This window comes from Notolabrus celidotus, chromosome 7 (assembly GCF_009762535.1).
Source record: "Notolabrus celidotus isolate fNotCel1 chromosome 7, fNotCel1.pri, whole genome shotgun sequence".
Classification (NCBI taxonomy): Eukaryota; Metazoa; Chordata; class Actinopteri; order Labriformes; family Labridae; genus Notolabrus; species Notolabrus celidotus.
Window position 1 is genome coordinate 1,821,250 of NC_048278.1, and position 14,871 is coordinate 1,836,120.

General features: G+C 41.4%; 2 protein-coding genes across 2 annotated transcripts; both read right to left on the bottom strand.

Moving 5' to 3' along the window:
• Positions 1-211: 211 nt before the first annotated feature.
• On the bottom strand, positions 212-10,136 carry clta (clathrin, light chain A). The gene is made up of 5 exons (XM_034687842.1): positions 9,852-10,136; positions 8,665-8,693; positions 7,457-7,574; positions 6,540-6,651; positions 212-1,394 (listed from the first exon to the last, which is right to left on the bottom strand). The coding sequence occupies exons 1-5, from the start codon at positions 10,027-10,029 to the stop codon at positions 1,223-1,225; spliced, it is 609 nt and encodes a 202-aa protein (XP_034543733.1). The 5' UTR covers positions 10,030-10,136; the 3' UTR covers positions 212-1,222.
• Positions 10,137-12,819: 2,683 nt separating this feature from the next.
• Positions 12,820-14,261, bottom strand: LOC117815900 (bifunctional UDP-N-acetylglucosamine 2-epimerase/N-acetylmannosamine kinase-like). Its single transcript, XM_034687917.1, has 2 exons — positions 14,124-14,261; positions 12,820-14,001 (listed from the first exon to the last, which is right to left on the bottom strand). Exons 1-2 carry the CDS (start codon positions 14,215-14,217, stop codon positions 13,766-13,768), a joined length of 330 nt encoding a protein of 109 aa, XP_034543808.1. The 5' UTR covers positions 14,218-14,261; the 3' UTR covers positions 12,820-13,765.
• Between the last annotated feature and the right edge of the window lie 610 nt (positions 14,262-14,871).

The following is a 14,871-nucleotide window of genomic DNA, read 5'->3' on the forward strand; positions in this document are numbered from 1 at the left end:
GGAGTTTCAATACTTCAAGATAAGCTATATTTTGTGGTTAAATCAACCCCTCTGTGCAGGCTGATATCCAATCCTCAGAGTTATCCCTTTAAGATCGAGTCCAAGCCACAAACTGTATATAATATTATATAGATGTAATATATATACAGTCTATGGTCCAAGCACATCCCTGAAGCAAACATGAACATGTTAAAGAACGACAGGAGGACGGTTTTCTTCAAGGTTTTACTGATATTGAAATCAAATGGACAATGAATACTATGGTCAAGCAGCTGGCTAATATCTAGTTTCCTTTAAAACCACAACTGTCTAGTGTCAGTGACATAAACATTTTGTTTACTGTATATATATTGCCTTCTGTATATGTACATAGGTACACGCATAGAGTACATACACACGCACAGCTGAGTTGAAACACACAAACGGTCACATTTATTGTAGTAACTGGACTTTGTTCAGTTCCTGACTGGAGAGAGGGGAGAGGCTTTTCAAAAGGAAATGCATAGATCGGAAAGTTTTACACAATATGCCACACGTGGGGTCTACACACACACTGTACACACACACACTGAATTTGGAGTTTTGTCTTTGAGTTTGGTCCTTAAAAAAACAACATAAAGAAAAGCTCTGCGTTAGCTTGTTTGTAAGGGTGAGAACACATGAGATGACGTGTTGGAGGGCAAAATACGAACACTTACACATCAAACGAACCCGGTACATCAGAGGACTGGTTAGATTTACAGGTGAGAGAGAGAGTACAGCATTGTGGGAGTGATTTTGTTTAGGGGGGGCATGTTATCAAGTTGTAGTGTAGCTGGAGGCCCAAACAATCAGCCCTTCCCTTTTAGTGTCCCAACTCGCCATTCTCACTGTTACACGTTCCACAGACCACAAGACCTGGTGTTGATCTAACAGGCATGATCTCTCTGTGTTTATCAAAGGGGACGAGGAGTTAAGAGGTCTTGATTGATCCGTGGAAGAATTGCAAACAGGAGAAAATGGTGAGCTGGTTCCTGAAGGATAATCTCTGCAGCCCTGCCAGGAGGAGATAGAAGAGGACGGGATCGCTGGCTATCTCCTCCCACAGGGCCGTGCATGGCAAACATAAGGACAGAGAGGTTTTGATTCCCCTCGTCTTCAAAACACAGATGCTGGGACATCGGTCGTCGGGTTGGTGTGTGGTGAAATGATATGGAATGACGCCCTGAGCAGCCTCAGCTGCCTAGCGGACGAGTGGGGCCTGCTTCAGGGAGATGAGGACGGAGCGCATGCGAGACACGTCTTTAGCCTGCTTGCTGGACTTGGGGTTGAAGTCGCAGAGCCGAGCCACCCGCTCCCACTCTGTGCCGGGGTTGTTCTCATCCAGATCCGAAACCATGGCCTCTTCAGCCGCCCTGCAGGTAACGGGGAAGAGGAGAGAAGGAACAGAGAACAATGAGAGGAGGAAGGGGTGCAAATACACACAATGCACACACAGCCCTGAGGAAGTCCTCTGCTGAAAACCAACACACGTCCAGCTCCGGTTGCAAATTTAGAGGAGCCTTTTAGCCTCACAGTGCTGGCTCTGTGACTTGTCAGGTTAAAATGAAATCAAAGATCCACTGAGAATTAGGGATGCACCCAAATGAAAACTCTTGGCCGAAACCGAAAAACGTAAATGAGGAAACCACGGCCAAAAACCCAAACACTGAAATAAATGATTATTCCAGTTATTAGTACCATTGCATTTATGGCTATGACAGTGTACTAGAGTCGTCAACAATTAATCAAGTATGGATTAATTGATTGTTAAGAACTTACTCCAACACATTTTTTTGTTTGGTTTTTCTATCATTAGAACAAACATCATGTGGTCTCATATGTGGTTCAGCTATCAGGGAGGTGTTTGAAGTTTAAAGCATGTTTCATGTGAATCAGCTGACTGAAGGTGTTGCTCACAGCGGAGACGCTCAGCTGGGGGCTGCGGCTGAGTGACAGGCCTCCACGAGTGCTTTTTTTCTCTGCCACCGGACTGATTCTGACCCGGTTGTGCTCCCAGCTGACACCTGACCACGTTCACATGCTTATTCTTCTCAATAAGAAGGAGTAGACAGAAAACTGGAAACTGAGTCTGAAATGTGTTTCTGTCCTGTTCCCTTGTTGAAGTCTGAGCCTTCACTTTTATGACTGTATGTCAGCGGACATCTTGGGCCTGCTCCTCACGTTTTTCGGTGCATCCCTACTGAGTGAATCCCTACAATCATCAGTCAGTAGGATTGTGTTGGTTCAGTAGAGTCTACCTCGGGGACAGTCCAGTGACACACAGAACATCCATCTGTCTTTACGTCCTCAAAGAGAAACGCGCTACAACAGTTTTAGAACCCACAGCATGCCCCCAACTCTGCTGACACAGAACAGTACGTGTTGGACTCTCCACAACAGTAAAGGAAGAACATACAGAACACTAATGAGAAGAACACAAAGAAAACTAAGAACACAAAGCGGAACGCAGTCATTGGAGCATTTTTGGTTGGTTAAAAGTGCAGTTCAGTACAGAACTGTGGGAGGGGAGTCTGCCCACACCCGAAGATCTCAACTTGCCTCAAGTGTAGAGATGAGCTCGTCATCTCTACACTTGTCCTTGATTTAAAAAAGGAACAAGCTCTGTTGTTTTTTTTAACCAAGCCCAAAACAACGTGAAGCACTGCTGGGCCTGAGCCATGCACTGTGCTGCGGCTGGAAGCAGGCTGTTTGTGGCAAAAAGGAATGACCTTGATTTAACATGTAACAATAGGCTGAAAGATCACTCCATGTCTTCCTAGTGAAGGATGTGATCTCCAAAAACAAACTAACCCCAAAGTAGACTTTGAATCTAACGGGGTTACCACATTACAGAAAGGTTTAACCCTAACAACGTAAAGAAATCAAACAGAAGAAAAACTCAAGAATGGATCAGTGCAACCATCACAAGACAAGTTTGAGATGCAAGCCTACACAGACGTGAGCCCTCGTCACACCCCTCCCACATTCAAAGGAACAACTCCACTGCCGGGGTATTCTCCCCCCCCCCCCAACCTGCAACACAAACTCAGCTACTCACTACCACTGAGTACACGGAGCAAAATGGGGATGAGATGCAAATAAATATTCACCATCACAACCAACTCAACTCACACAGACGACTAGAAGGACCACAACATCAAAGAGGGGCATCATAACAGACCTCCAACTAGGCAGTGGGTTTAACTGATGACTACCGGCTGTCTCTAACACACACTCACACACACATACACATAGACACACTCACAAAACTGAATCTAGCCCCTGTCAGAAATATAGAAATATTGGGGTCTCTGGGATTTTGTATTTTTACTTAACTGGTCTAGGCGGTAGCAAGGATGGTTAATGTGTGTGCTTTAAGGTGCATAGGAAAAGAAAACAGGGAGAAACAGTTTCACAAGTCAGAATTTAGAAGAGAGAGAGAAGGGAGGGTACAAAATGAAAGACAACAAAAATGACCTCAATGCAGATGTTGAAAGCCGGCATGCAAAAGCCACATTTTCTTCTTCTTCTAACAGTTCTACAAAAAAAGACCTGAGTGTAGCCTGAGGTTTGGTGGGAGAGGTTTCTCTGGAGGTGCTGGAACATGGTTTGTAAATATAAATGATTACAGCCCGGGGTCATATTCATACATCTCTGATATTCACCCTGAAAGGGCCAGCTCCCTGTGTCTCCAGATCTGTACATTGTTTAGAGAAGAGTTCACTCTGTAGTTATATTGTGAGTGTTTGTGTGGGAGCTGTTTTCACATCATCTGTTCGTGGTGAGTGTTTAGAAATGAGGCCTCTGCTCGTCCTGTCACAGACTCGTACCGACGAGTTCAAGGAGAGGAAGCTGCAGTGATTCTGTGTCCTTCTACATCAACACAGCAAAGACTGGAGATCAATCTCTACAGTAGATTCACTGAATCCACAAATTAATAAACAAGTTGATGCATCAGCCGCACTGAGGTGCACACATAACTCTTTCCAGAATCATGAGACACGAGTGTCTGACTCAGTTTTGGACGAGACAAGTATGAGCATGTGCGACAGAAATCTAATGTTGGCTTTCAAAACAAGGAAGCACTTTAATAAAGACATTACACATTTTAAAATACATACTACAACTAAATAAATTAAAAGCAATGCTGTTAATGTCTTTTACTTCTTGTCCGTTTAAATAAAACTACAGAAGAGAGAAGGAGAGAACTCTGGGTGCACCACAATGCCAGCTAATGAGTGTTGTTGTCGTGGTGTAATTTGAAGACCAAACCAAAGGCTGCACAGCTAAGGCTCTAAGGCTACTGGATCACTAGCTGAGCAAAGTAACATGTCATCCTGTAAGAGAGCAGGAACTCCAAAGCAGCTGATATTTGACTTAAGCATGAAACAGATCAGTTTGAAGCAGTTGTGTATCCATGACATGACCCGTAGTGTTTACACTGAGAGCTGTGCTGTTTGTATATCTGTCGGTATCACCGTCCTGAGCACAGAGGAGAAAACTAAAACCACTTACAGATGTTTGCAGATTGCATTCAAGCTTCTCATCTAGGTTTGTTTTGCATGCACACTGCACTTATAAACCTTGTCCTCACAAAATGTGGATAGTGCTGCAAAAATGGGAAGTTAAGGGAGTCATACTTGTGGAGAATCAGAGGGAGGAACCACTACAGAGAGCAATGTCAGCTCTGAGCATGGTGCAGCCAAATCATGAATCACTTCATGAGCAGTACCAACGTTTTCAAGAGAAATGAAGCCTCAGGGATACTCGTGCAAACGCTCGAGTCAGATTATTAACACACAAATGCTTCAAACACGTCAAGCATCCTGAATCATTCTCTGAAGGTTATTTTGGGCAAAGTCATATTTTAAACACGTTTCTGCGAGAGGTCATACAGTTAATATCAGCACATGTTAAAAGTTAAGAATGTGTGTCATGTGTTTGCAAAGTGTTCTGCAGAATGAAGTGAATGATGGAGGGGAAATCAACACAAACACAGCTATGAAAGAAAGAGTTATGAAGTAGGATGTGTGTGTGTGTGTGTGTGTGTGTGTGTGTGTGTGTGTGTGTGCGTGTGTGTGTGTGTGTGCAAAGGCATGCAGTCATTCTGTTAACTGAAGTATCCTGACAGGCACCGACTCACCGATGACGTGCAGAAATAAGGGTTCAAAATGATCAATGCCGTTTCATTTGATAAAGAAGATGAGGAGTACAGATCCATGTTTAGATGAAAAACTGAGGTTAAACATAAAGCAACATAAGGGAGGTGACTAATGCCTTCATGTATGAGGTGAATGTGATGGAAATGACAGGAAGGTGATGATGGTGGAGAAAAGAAATGTAAGAAAAATGACAAGGGAGGATGTTAGTTGGAGCAACATACACATAACCAATGAGCTCAGAGAAGGGCTGCTTGTAGAAGTCTTCATCCAGCACCCTGGACAAACATCCACCCAAACGACAGAGCAGCAAGAAGGCAGGAGAGAAGAGAGACAGAGGTAAAAAGGAAAGGAGGATGGAAAACACAAGCATTTCAGGTTACTACACATTAATAACGCTAACGACATTTCATCACCGGCTCTGGTTTCTGGACGCAGTTGTGACTCCATCAGCTCTTTACATTTACAGATACAAACTCAGGTTAGAGAGAACTATGACAGGATTAATTACTGGATTAGTTTTGAAGAGGGAGACGTTGATTATTAATGACAAATATCTGCTATCAGTGTGTTACACTTCTCCATCAAATACAGGGTTGTTAGGAGAGTGGATAGTCAAGGTGGTGGGTGGTTTATTATTGATAGGGCTGCAGGGCCACGTTACACTGCAGGAGGAACTCACACAGAAACTATGCCAGTCACTAAAAGGTCGTCTAATAATGTGAGACTGAAAAACAAGAAGGTGTGCTCATAACCTTTATCCATTGGATAGACTGCAGGGTGTTTTAGTTGTTGTGGTATTCAAATATTTGGACACATGACAGTATCACGTATCATTCTTATTTTAAAACTTCATTTTAGAAGATACTGAAAACATGATTTTATGTAGAACATGTTTAAAACAACATCCTACCTCGTTTTATTAAAGAGTTTGTTGCAAATCATTCTTTTTTTCTATATAAAAATATTAGAATTGGTCTTTTTCTTATTTGTCTTATTTCACCTCGATGTGAACTGATCTTATAACTGGAGGGTTTTCTGTTATCTTTGGACTCCTGCACATTGTCTGTGTGAAACCTGGAGGTTGAGGTGGATCCATTTCTTTTCCAGCACACGGATTCGACCTCGGTATTTGGTTACATGCCCTGTGGCTGAATCCAGGGTGACGACTGTAATTTGGGAACTGTTAAAACCCTCGTTTCTTTTGGAGGAAATTCTTGATATCATAAACTTGCCTTTTTTGCTCAATCAATCACAAACTGTAGAGTTTTTATTTATCTATTAATTCACAGTAATAGAAGCCCTTCCTTGTCCATCTGTCTCTGGTGTCCCGTCTCTAACCCTCTGTGAAACCAGTACCTGTTGTTGGTTTTGGTTTTCTCCAGCTGCTCGTTCTGCCTGGCGTGCCACTCTTCCAGCTCCACCTTGGCTTTATCCTTCCACTCTGACTCCTGCTTGCGGGAGTTATCATCTGGGGAGAGAGAGACCAGCAATGAAGATGTAGTCAATAATCATGATAATAATACCCAATAATCATATTGGTCCAAGCACAAAACTTATCCCCCTGAAATGCGTGTGAAAGTGAGATCGTCAATTAAAGGTCAGTGAAGCAGTAACGCTCCTTTTTTTTACTGTCACCTGAATGCCACACACACACGCACACGCACACACACACACACACACACACACACACACACACACGTCACTTCGACATTTCAGCACAGAGAAAACAGCAGGACCTGAATGCTGTCAGGCTGTTTGCTCAACAAAAGCAGCAGGAAAACACAACTCTGTCGAACAGGATGAGAGGAAACATAGCCGGACTTGTGAGTGCAGGCTAGTGAGGGACTGGGGAAGGGGGGGACAAGGGGACAATAGTGTGTCGGCATGGATCATGGCAGCTGGGTGAGTGAGCTTGCCCTCAATTCTCATGGATGGAGAACAGAGAAAATGGTGGTACGTCCAGTACAGTTTGAAGACGTTTCCCTTCTACAGACGAACGAGGGGTTTGTTTTTCAAAGAGTAAGACAGATACTGCAAACAAAGACTCGATGCACGTGACAAAAGCTGAAATCATTTGTTTGCTCAAGCAGACAGAAGGAGCTCATATTGAACAAACGCACACAGACAAACGCTGTGTTCTGTCTGCAGAAATCCTCTCATGAAGACAGATCAGTAAAAGTCCTGACTGTGCGAAATAAATAAAGAGTGCTGTTGATCACTGAATGAGTCCATCTATTACTCAACTATGAAACTATCCTCTGGTGTATGCTTACCTAGGACCTCCAGCCTCTCTCTTTGCTCCTCCCTCCACTTGCGTAGGCTCTCAGGTTCGGCCTGCAGCCGGTCTGCATTGGAAATAGCTGCATAGGCATCTGATGGACCGTTGCTTTCCTGAGAAACGAGGAGGAAGTGATCGTTTAGTGACTTCATTAAAACCCTTTCATCAGTGTCAGCTATGTTTGATGATGAAACTTTGCCTCACATTTTCCCTCAATTATGCTTCATAAATGATCAAGTACATTGAGAATTAGCTGGGGTTTTTGTCCCGGATCAATTTGCAAAAAAAAAAAATCTGTTCTTAAAATGTGTCTGAATGTTGAGACCCCACTGTGAGGTTTAGCAGCTTAGCTTCTCTCGCTGCCAGAGAAAGTCCTGACTGTGCAGAAGGCAGCAGTGTTGCAATGACAGCACAGGAAAAGGAAGCTGGAGTGGCTGTAACAGCCAGATATTCAAACCGCAGCAGTTAGCACTGAAATCAAACCGTCACAGTGCTGAGAGCCGCCCGTTTCCTTTATCAGTCCCACTTCCGTTGAAGAGATTTTCCACGCTGGGCTATCACATGCCAGTGGGCACAATGTTATGCTTGGTTTTAATAAGGATTAATGGCTCGATCTCTGCAGCTGCTTTAAGAGAACGATGCTATCACAGGGGATAGAGCTGATAGCCAACGTTATGAGAACATGATTCGTCTTTAGTTGCATCCAGCTGTTCTGTACTGTGTTAATGCGTTGTCCTTAAATTGAATAGCCTTTGCTCTTCCTGCACAATTCTTGTCACTAAAGACATAATGTTGAATTTACCTGTCAATTCTGTTATATCCTTTCTCCTTTTGTTCTTTTATATGTGCAATAAAATTAGTAAATGAATAAATAAAGGGCCTAAGTTGGGGCAAATCCAAAGGGTTGTTGATGAATTGGACTCTGGAAGGCCGCCATGCTTCACTGAAGGTGGTCAGAGTCAGTGTAGTATAATAACTGTCCCTCTAACAGCACGGTGTATGTATGCAGCAAAACAATCAGTATCTTGAAAACAAGCCTCTGCAGGTGCAGACTCAGCTCTGGAGAACCTGCAAGCAAAAGCTTTAGAGCACAAGAGCACTATTCTTTTGTTTCTTTCACGTTGTGATCACAAACACACTTCATTGTTCGTTAAACACAAAAAACAAACACAAGGATGTAAAGAATCTGTAAAGAGGTATTACCCCATGAAGGTCTCCGTTGACAGTGCCATCTGCAAACAAACAAGCAAAAACATGAGCTGACAGAAAGGTGATTCATAAACACAATAACATGTTTGGATAAAGTATAATTATAAAAAACACAGCTGAATCCTCCTCCTCCTTTCCAAAAACACACGTATCAATCATCAATCCAGCTTTAATTATAGAGCACCTTTCATTAAATCAAATGCAACCCAAAGTGCTTTACAGCGATTGAAAAACAAGAAAGAAGCAGAAATGAAATAATGGCAAGATATATTAGGGGAGAAAAAAAAAAAATAATAATAATAATAAATATTAAAAAAACATTAAATAAAATAGAGACTAATGCACATCAACAGTAAAATATGTGTAATTAAAATAAGTTAAAGTGCCAAAATTAAGAATACAAATAGTTAAAATAATAGTTTAAAAAAGGGTAAGGATAAGAGGTGAAAATAAAACTAAGGCTAAAAGTATAAATAAAACTTAGTAGATAAATAAAAAAATAAAAAATAGAATAAGATAACATTTAAAAGGACTAAAATATAAAGCAACATTTAAATTAATATCACAGTAAAAGGTAAGTAATAAAATAGTTAAACCCTACATAAAAGCCAGGCTGAATATATCATATGACATGTCAGCACTTCTGCTCAGCTACAACTATTACACCACTATGAATCTACAGCTTCAAGGAAATGAGACAGTCCAGACCAAAGGTCATCCAGCAGCTCCATCAGAGTCCACCAGAGTCCTCTTGTGACTGTGAGGCTGCTGAATAACATGTCGTGATCCCTGCAAAGTAACATTACTGCAGCCTGAGAGGAAGCAATGATAACACACAGCTAATGCTATCAGTCAGCTCCATTCATTTAGAGCACTAGAGCAAAGAGGCTGTCGTGTATATATTTAATATCCAGGCTCAAATGTGTTTGTGCTTTTTCACAGGTGTCGGTTTGAGTAAACGTTGACAGATAAATGTTAGCATAAGGCAGCTAATCTGCTAGCTCAGCTAACGCTAGCAGGCTGGCTGAATGGGTTTCTGCTCAGTGACCGTTAGGAGCCAAATTAAACATTTAAAGGAAACTTTTGGTTAAAAAAAACTACAGTCACTCAATTTAAACACATTTCCCTGGACAGACATGATTCAAAGTGGTCGAGTCGAGCTGTCTCTGCGTCTCTCTCACCGGTAGAGTCACCCAGAGATGAAGGCATCTCTCCGCCGTCCAGGATGCTGAAGCCTTCGTCGTTCTCGATCCCCGCGATCTCGCTCTCCTGCTGGGCCAGGAAAGCGGCCGCGGGGTCCTCCTCCGAGCCGACACCGTTCCCAGCGGGGGGCGCGTTGAGCATGTCAAAGTCATCCATGTTCCGTGTGTTCGTGAGCGGATGAAGATCAGGGACGGTTAGCAGGTGAGCTCAACGGGAAAGACGAGCCCAGAAACCAGAAAGCGTCACGCAAGCGAAGCGGAAACGGAGAATCAGCCAATCAAAAACGAAGTTTTTTGATTGACAGCTCAGCCCTCCAATCATAGAAGGGCTGCCTCAAAAACGGACCAATCAGATTTGTAAAGCCACGCGCATACGGGTCCCATGACCCGCTACGTGCTGTCAGAGCTGTGAGATAAATCCGCAGTCTGTGCTACAGAGAAATGAAATGTATTTTTATTTGATTATGTTTTTATCAGGCCTGTATATTTACATCTAACCGGACAACTGGCTCTGTATCATATTCATATATGGTCTGTTATCAGTTACTTCAATATACACTACCAGGCAAAAGTTTGGACACTGATTTTTATTTATTTTAATTATTTTCAACATTGTAGATTAATACTGAAGACATCAAAACTATGAAATAATCTGGTTTTGTCATAATCTGGATTACAACAGTAGTCAAATAGGGCTATCCATTGTGTACTAACCCTACCTCTGAACAACACAACTGATGGTCTCAAACACATTAAGAAGGCAAGTCATTCTACAAATGAACTCTTGACAAGGCTCATGTTAATTAGAAACCATTCCAGGAGACCACTTCATGAAGCAGACTGAGAGAATACCAAGAGTGTGCAAAGCTGTCATGAAGGAAAAAGGGGGCTACTTTACAGAATCTAAAATATAAAACAGATTCTGCTTTGTTTAACACTTTTTTGTTCATTAAATAATTCCATATATGTTCTTTCATAGTTTGGATGTCTTTGGTATTAATCTACAGTGTTTACAATCATTAAATTAAATATAAACCCTTGAATGAGAAGGTGTGTCCAAACTTTTGACTGGTAGTATAATTTGGAAAAACATGACTTATACCGTATAGATCATAGACTGTATATAGATGGAATAGAATAGATAGAATGTAGTTTATTCATCCACCAAGAGGGAATTCATGTGTCTGGCAGATAGAATTATAAAAATCACATAAAACAAGTAATTCAGTTGTCTGTCAGCTCATCTCCCATTGGCTAGAGAGTTCTGAAGCCTAATGGCTGCAGGGATGAATGATTTTCTGCATCTCTCAGTCCTGCAGAGCAGATAGATGAGCCGTGACCTGCTGCTGTTTCTCTGGTCCACAAAGAAGTTGTGAAGTGGATGATCTGTGTAATTTAGAATGGCCTCTAGCTTCTTCTGTGCCAGCCTTTGTATATTTTATACGCAACAATCATTCAAAATACCACAAAGCAAGAAACAGAAAGGGAGTCTTGTATATTTGACTTTCTCTACAGTCACCTGACCTCAGCCTCATTGTACATTTATGAGCAGCACAAGTAAAGACTGAGAAAGCTCGTGACATCACAAAAAGCCCTTTAACATCCTCATCTCATTCCTGGAAACATGAGTGTTTGAGTTGGCACAGACAGCTTGAGCAAACAAAATACAAATATATGCATGCATGCATTTTTTTTTTATTCTAGCTTTTTTCCCCCTATTCTTTTGCAAAATGTTTTCCTCTTCAGGTTTTACAGCCTCATTGTTCCATGGTTCATTCCTCACCAGCACACCAGCAGATCATTTGGCCACTCCTCTGTACAGCTGGTCACCTGGGTAATATTTGTTGAGCCCAGTCCAAGTATAATGTCATGCATCATGCTGATGAATTATTAACAGAGGGCTCAGGTGACAATGAGAAGAAAGGACTCACTTAACTCAAGGTATGCAGCATGCAGAGAACATGTTCATTTTAAAACAATGGATTCAAAGTAACTCAAATGCAAATCACTTTGCATTGTCAAATGAAGCCAGAGCTGCAGTACTCAACTCATGAAAGTCTTTCCATGCAGGTATGGAGCAGAATTATTGTGTGCCTACATTTTTAGACTTAAGACAAAACTCTGATGGGAGTTTATATTCATAAAAGATTACTGTTACTAGTTAATAGTTTTGGAATTCTAATCTCACTTTGAGACCTAAGTTTTCTTTCATGGTGACTTTAACTCTCACAATCCAGAATTGTTGGAGAACATCTCAAGGTGTGACTCTAGTGATTTAAATATGGCGTCTCAAAGAGACTGACACATAAAAACTGATGAGGGATGGAAAGATAGTTTTGAATTAGCTAGACTGACAGTATACTGGCTAAAACAGCAGAGTGCACATACAACTAAAACTAAACCAAACTAATAAAAAGGAAACAAAGAAAACTGTGGAGAAGTGTCAACAGAATTTGTGTTCTCCATTCGTATATTCCAGGGGTTCCCAAAGTGGGGGTCGGGACCCCCTGGAGGGTTGCCAGACACTAATTGGAGGTAGCGAGATGTTTTTTTTTTAGTAATCTAAAATTTCATACATCGTCCATTACTGTAAATATATATATATTTTTAAAGTAATTCAATCTGAAATCGAAATCTTGCAAATACATTTTTTCCTTTAGTTTTCTGCCTTTCTTTGCAGCTAGATATCTCCTAAGGTTAGGACAATTAATTACTAAAGCATCAGTAACAGTGGTTAAATCAGAGTAGCACAGGAAACAAAGCCAAATGAGCTTAGGTGGCTGATTTTCTGCAGAGCAGCAAAATGAAGTGGGGTTGCCCTCTGGCAAGTGAAGGGATAGTTGGGGTCGCAAGTCTTTGGCACCTGTATTTTGGGGGTCGCTGGCCGAAAAGTTTGGGAACCCCTGATATATTTGTTTTCTTTAATAAATAACATCCACTCTGTGTGCATATCTATAACAAGAGTTTCATTTATTTGGAAAGAAACCAAAAGTTATTCCATTTAAAATGATCATTAAGCATGTAATGTACAATACGGCACAGAGTACCACATACAAAGAAAGCAGATGTTGAGATACAGAATATCTCGAGAAGGCGTAAATAAACTTTAGAAATCAGTCTCAAAGTTTGTAAGGTCTGTGGTAATGACTAATAATAAAATAATGCAAAAGAAAAACAGAAATTGAACCTGGACCCTGACAGAACACTCAGCCCCGGGTCCTTGTCATCGTGTAGCAGCCATTATCATTTCAATGACACCCTCCAGCAAAACGTTTTTACTCCTTAACCTCAGATTTCATAGAAAGCCTTCACAACCAAAAGGAACTTTTTTCTTCAGCACTTATTTTCTCTCCCAGAACCTTTAATAATTTAATCACTAACATGACATGGAAATGTAACGTAATAACGGAAACTCTTATCCCACCACTGAGATTGAAACTTTTTAAAAAAGATATGAAAAACAGAAGAATTGAGAGAAAGCTTCAGGAGAATGTTTCAGAAATATTTTGGTCACGTATGAACCAAGCTTTCATCACGACAGACTTTTCCTCCGACATTATTTTAAGAGCAGCGAGGATTCAATTCCTTCAAGGGGACATTTTGGCTTGTTTGCTCTCAAGCTCGACTTCACTGGGAGGCATGGAAAATAAAAAAAGGTGGCATATCTGGCCCCTGCATTGGACCCACTTCACAGAACATGTATCACTGGCTAGATACAACAACTGGCACACCTCCATACTTTTAAAATGTGTTCAAATCCTGGCACTGGCATGATAGTTTTAATGTGTTGTCTTTCACTGAAGCCTTAAAAAATATCCCTTGGATGTGTTTCTGCATCTATCTGGTCCGTATTCCGGTCATCTGGTCGGTAGCAGTCTCTCGTAGCGGTCTCTTCAATATGTCCTCCTGGTTGCGTAGTCCAACACCATGCTAGCTGCTCCAAGTAAAGCCGGCTCCTCCAGTTGTGACACAAGGACCTTGATGTTCTGAGCAGACATGAGGGCTTTCTCAGAGATGACATTCTGCACCGGAGCCTGGTAGTAAGAGGCCAAGACCCCCGACAGAATCACCAGAGAGGGGTTCAGCATGTGGAGGATGTTCACGATACCCACACCCAGAGCTGTGGAGGCTGGAGAGGGGAGAGAAGAGAAGACTTACAATAAACCCTCACAGTCACCGGTGACTCATAGTTATGTATCTCCATAATAAATAGATTAATAGAGTTAAAGTGTCCTTATTCAGTGCTCTCACCTTTGTTTAGAACAGCCTCAGCTCGAGGGTTTCCCAGTTTGGCTGCACTGATGAGGTGTGCAGCAGTGATTGGCTCAGCCATCTTCATGTCCATCCCCTCCACCTTCAGCAGCTCCTCTGAGAGAAACAGACAAAAGCAGGTCAATGATAATCAATGATGTGAAGCTGAATGCGATGTAGGAGGAAAGCTAGATTTGATCTTGGTTTTCTTCTCTTTCTGAATTTTAAGGAAGTGAATTTATGCAGTCTAGAAAGACTTTGTTTTTATTTATTGATTTATTTTAAATAAAACAGTGAAAAGATATAAAAGTGCTCAATATTAAATATGTAGTTTTTCAAAGCAATAATCAAATAAAGTTATCAGGTATAGACTACATGACACAAAAAAGATTAGAGAAAGAAAGACCCAAGGGAGGAAGCCCCCCCCTCATGGGGTGCACATCGTCTGATTGACAATGGGACAGCTGTTATGTATGCCCAAAAACAGATAGGGTTGGCAGAGGAGAGCCCAGTTTTATGAGTTCTACAAAGCCTTCTTAATAACAGAACACAGCTAGAAATGAGTGAGTGCAGAAAAGCATCAGCATGCAGTTTACAATTCATAAATTGTTCAAAAATGACTTCAGGGTTTCTTCAATTTATAAATGTAGCAGACCCTAATAAATCTACAAACATTCATTGGTTGAATCATTTCTTTCTGCACATTTAACAGCAGAAGACACCATTTTTAAAACACTTTTCAGAGTGA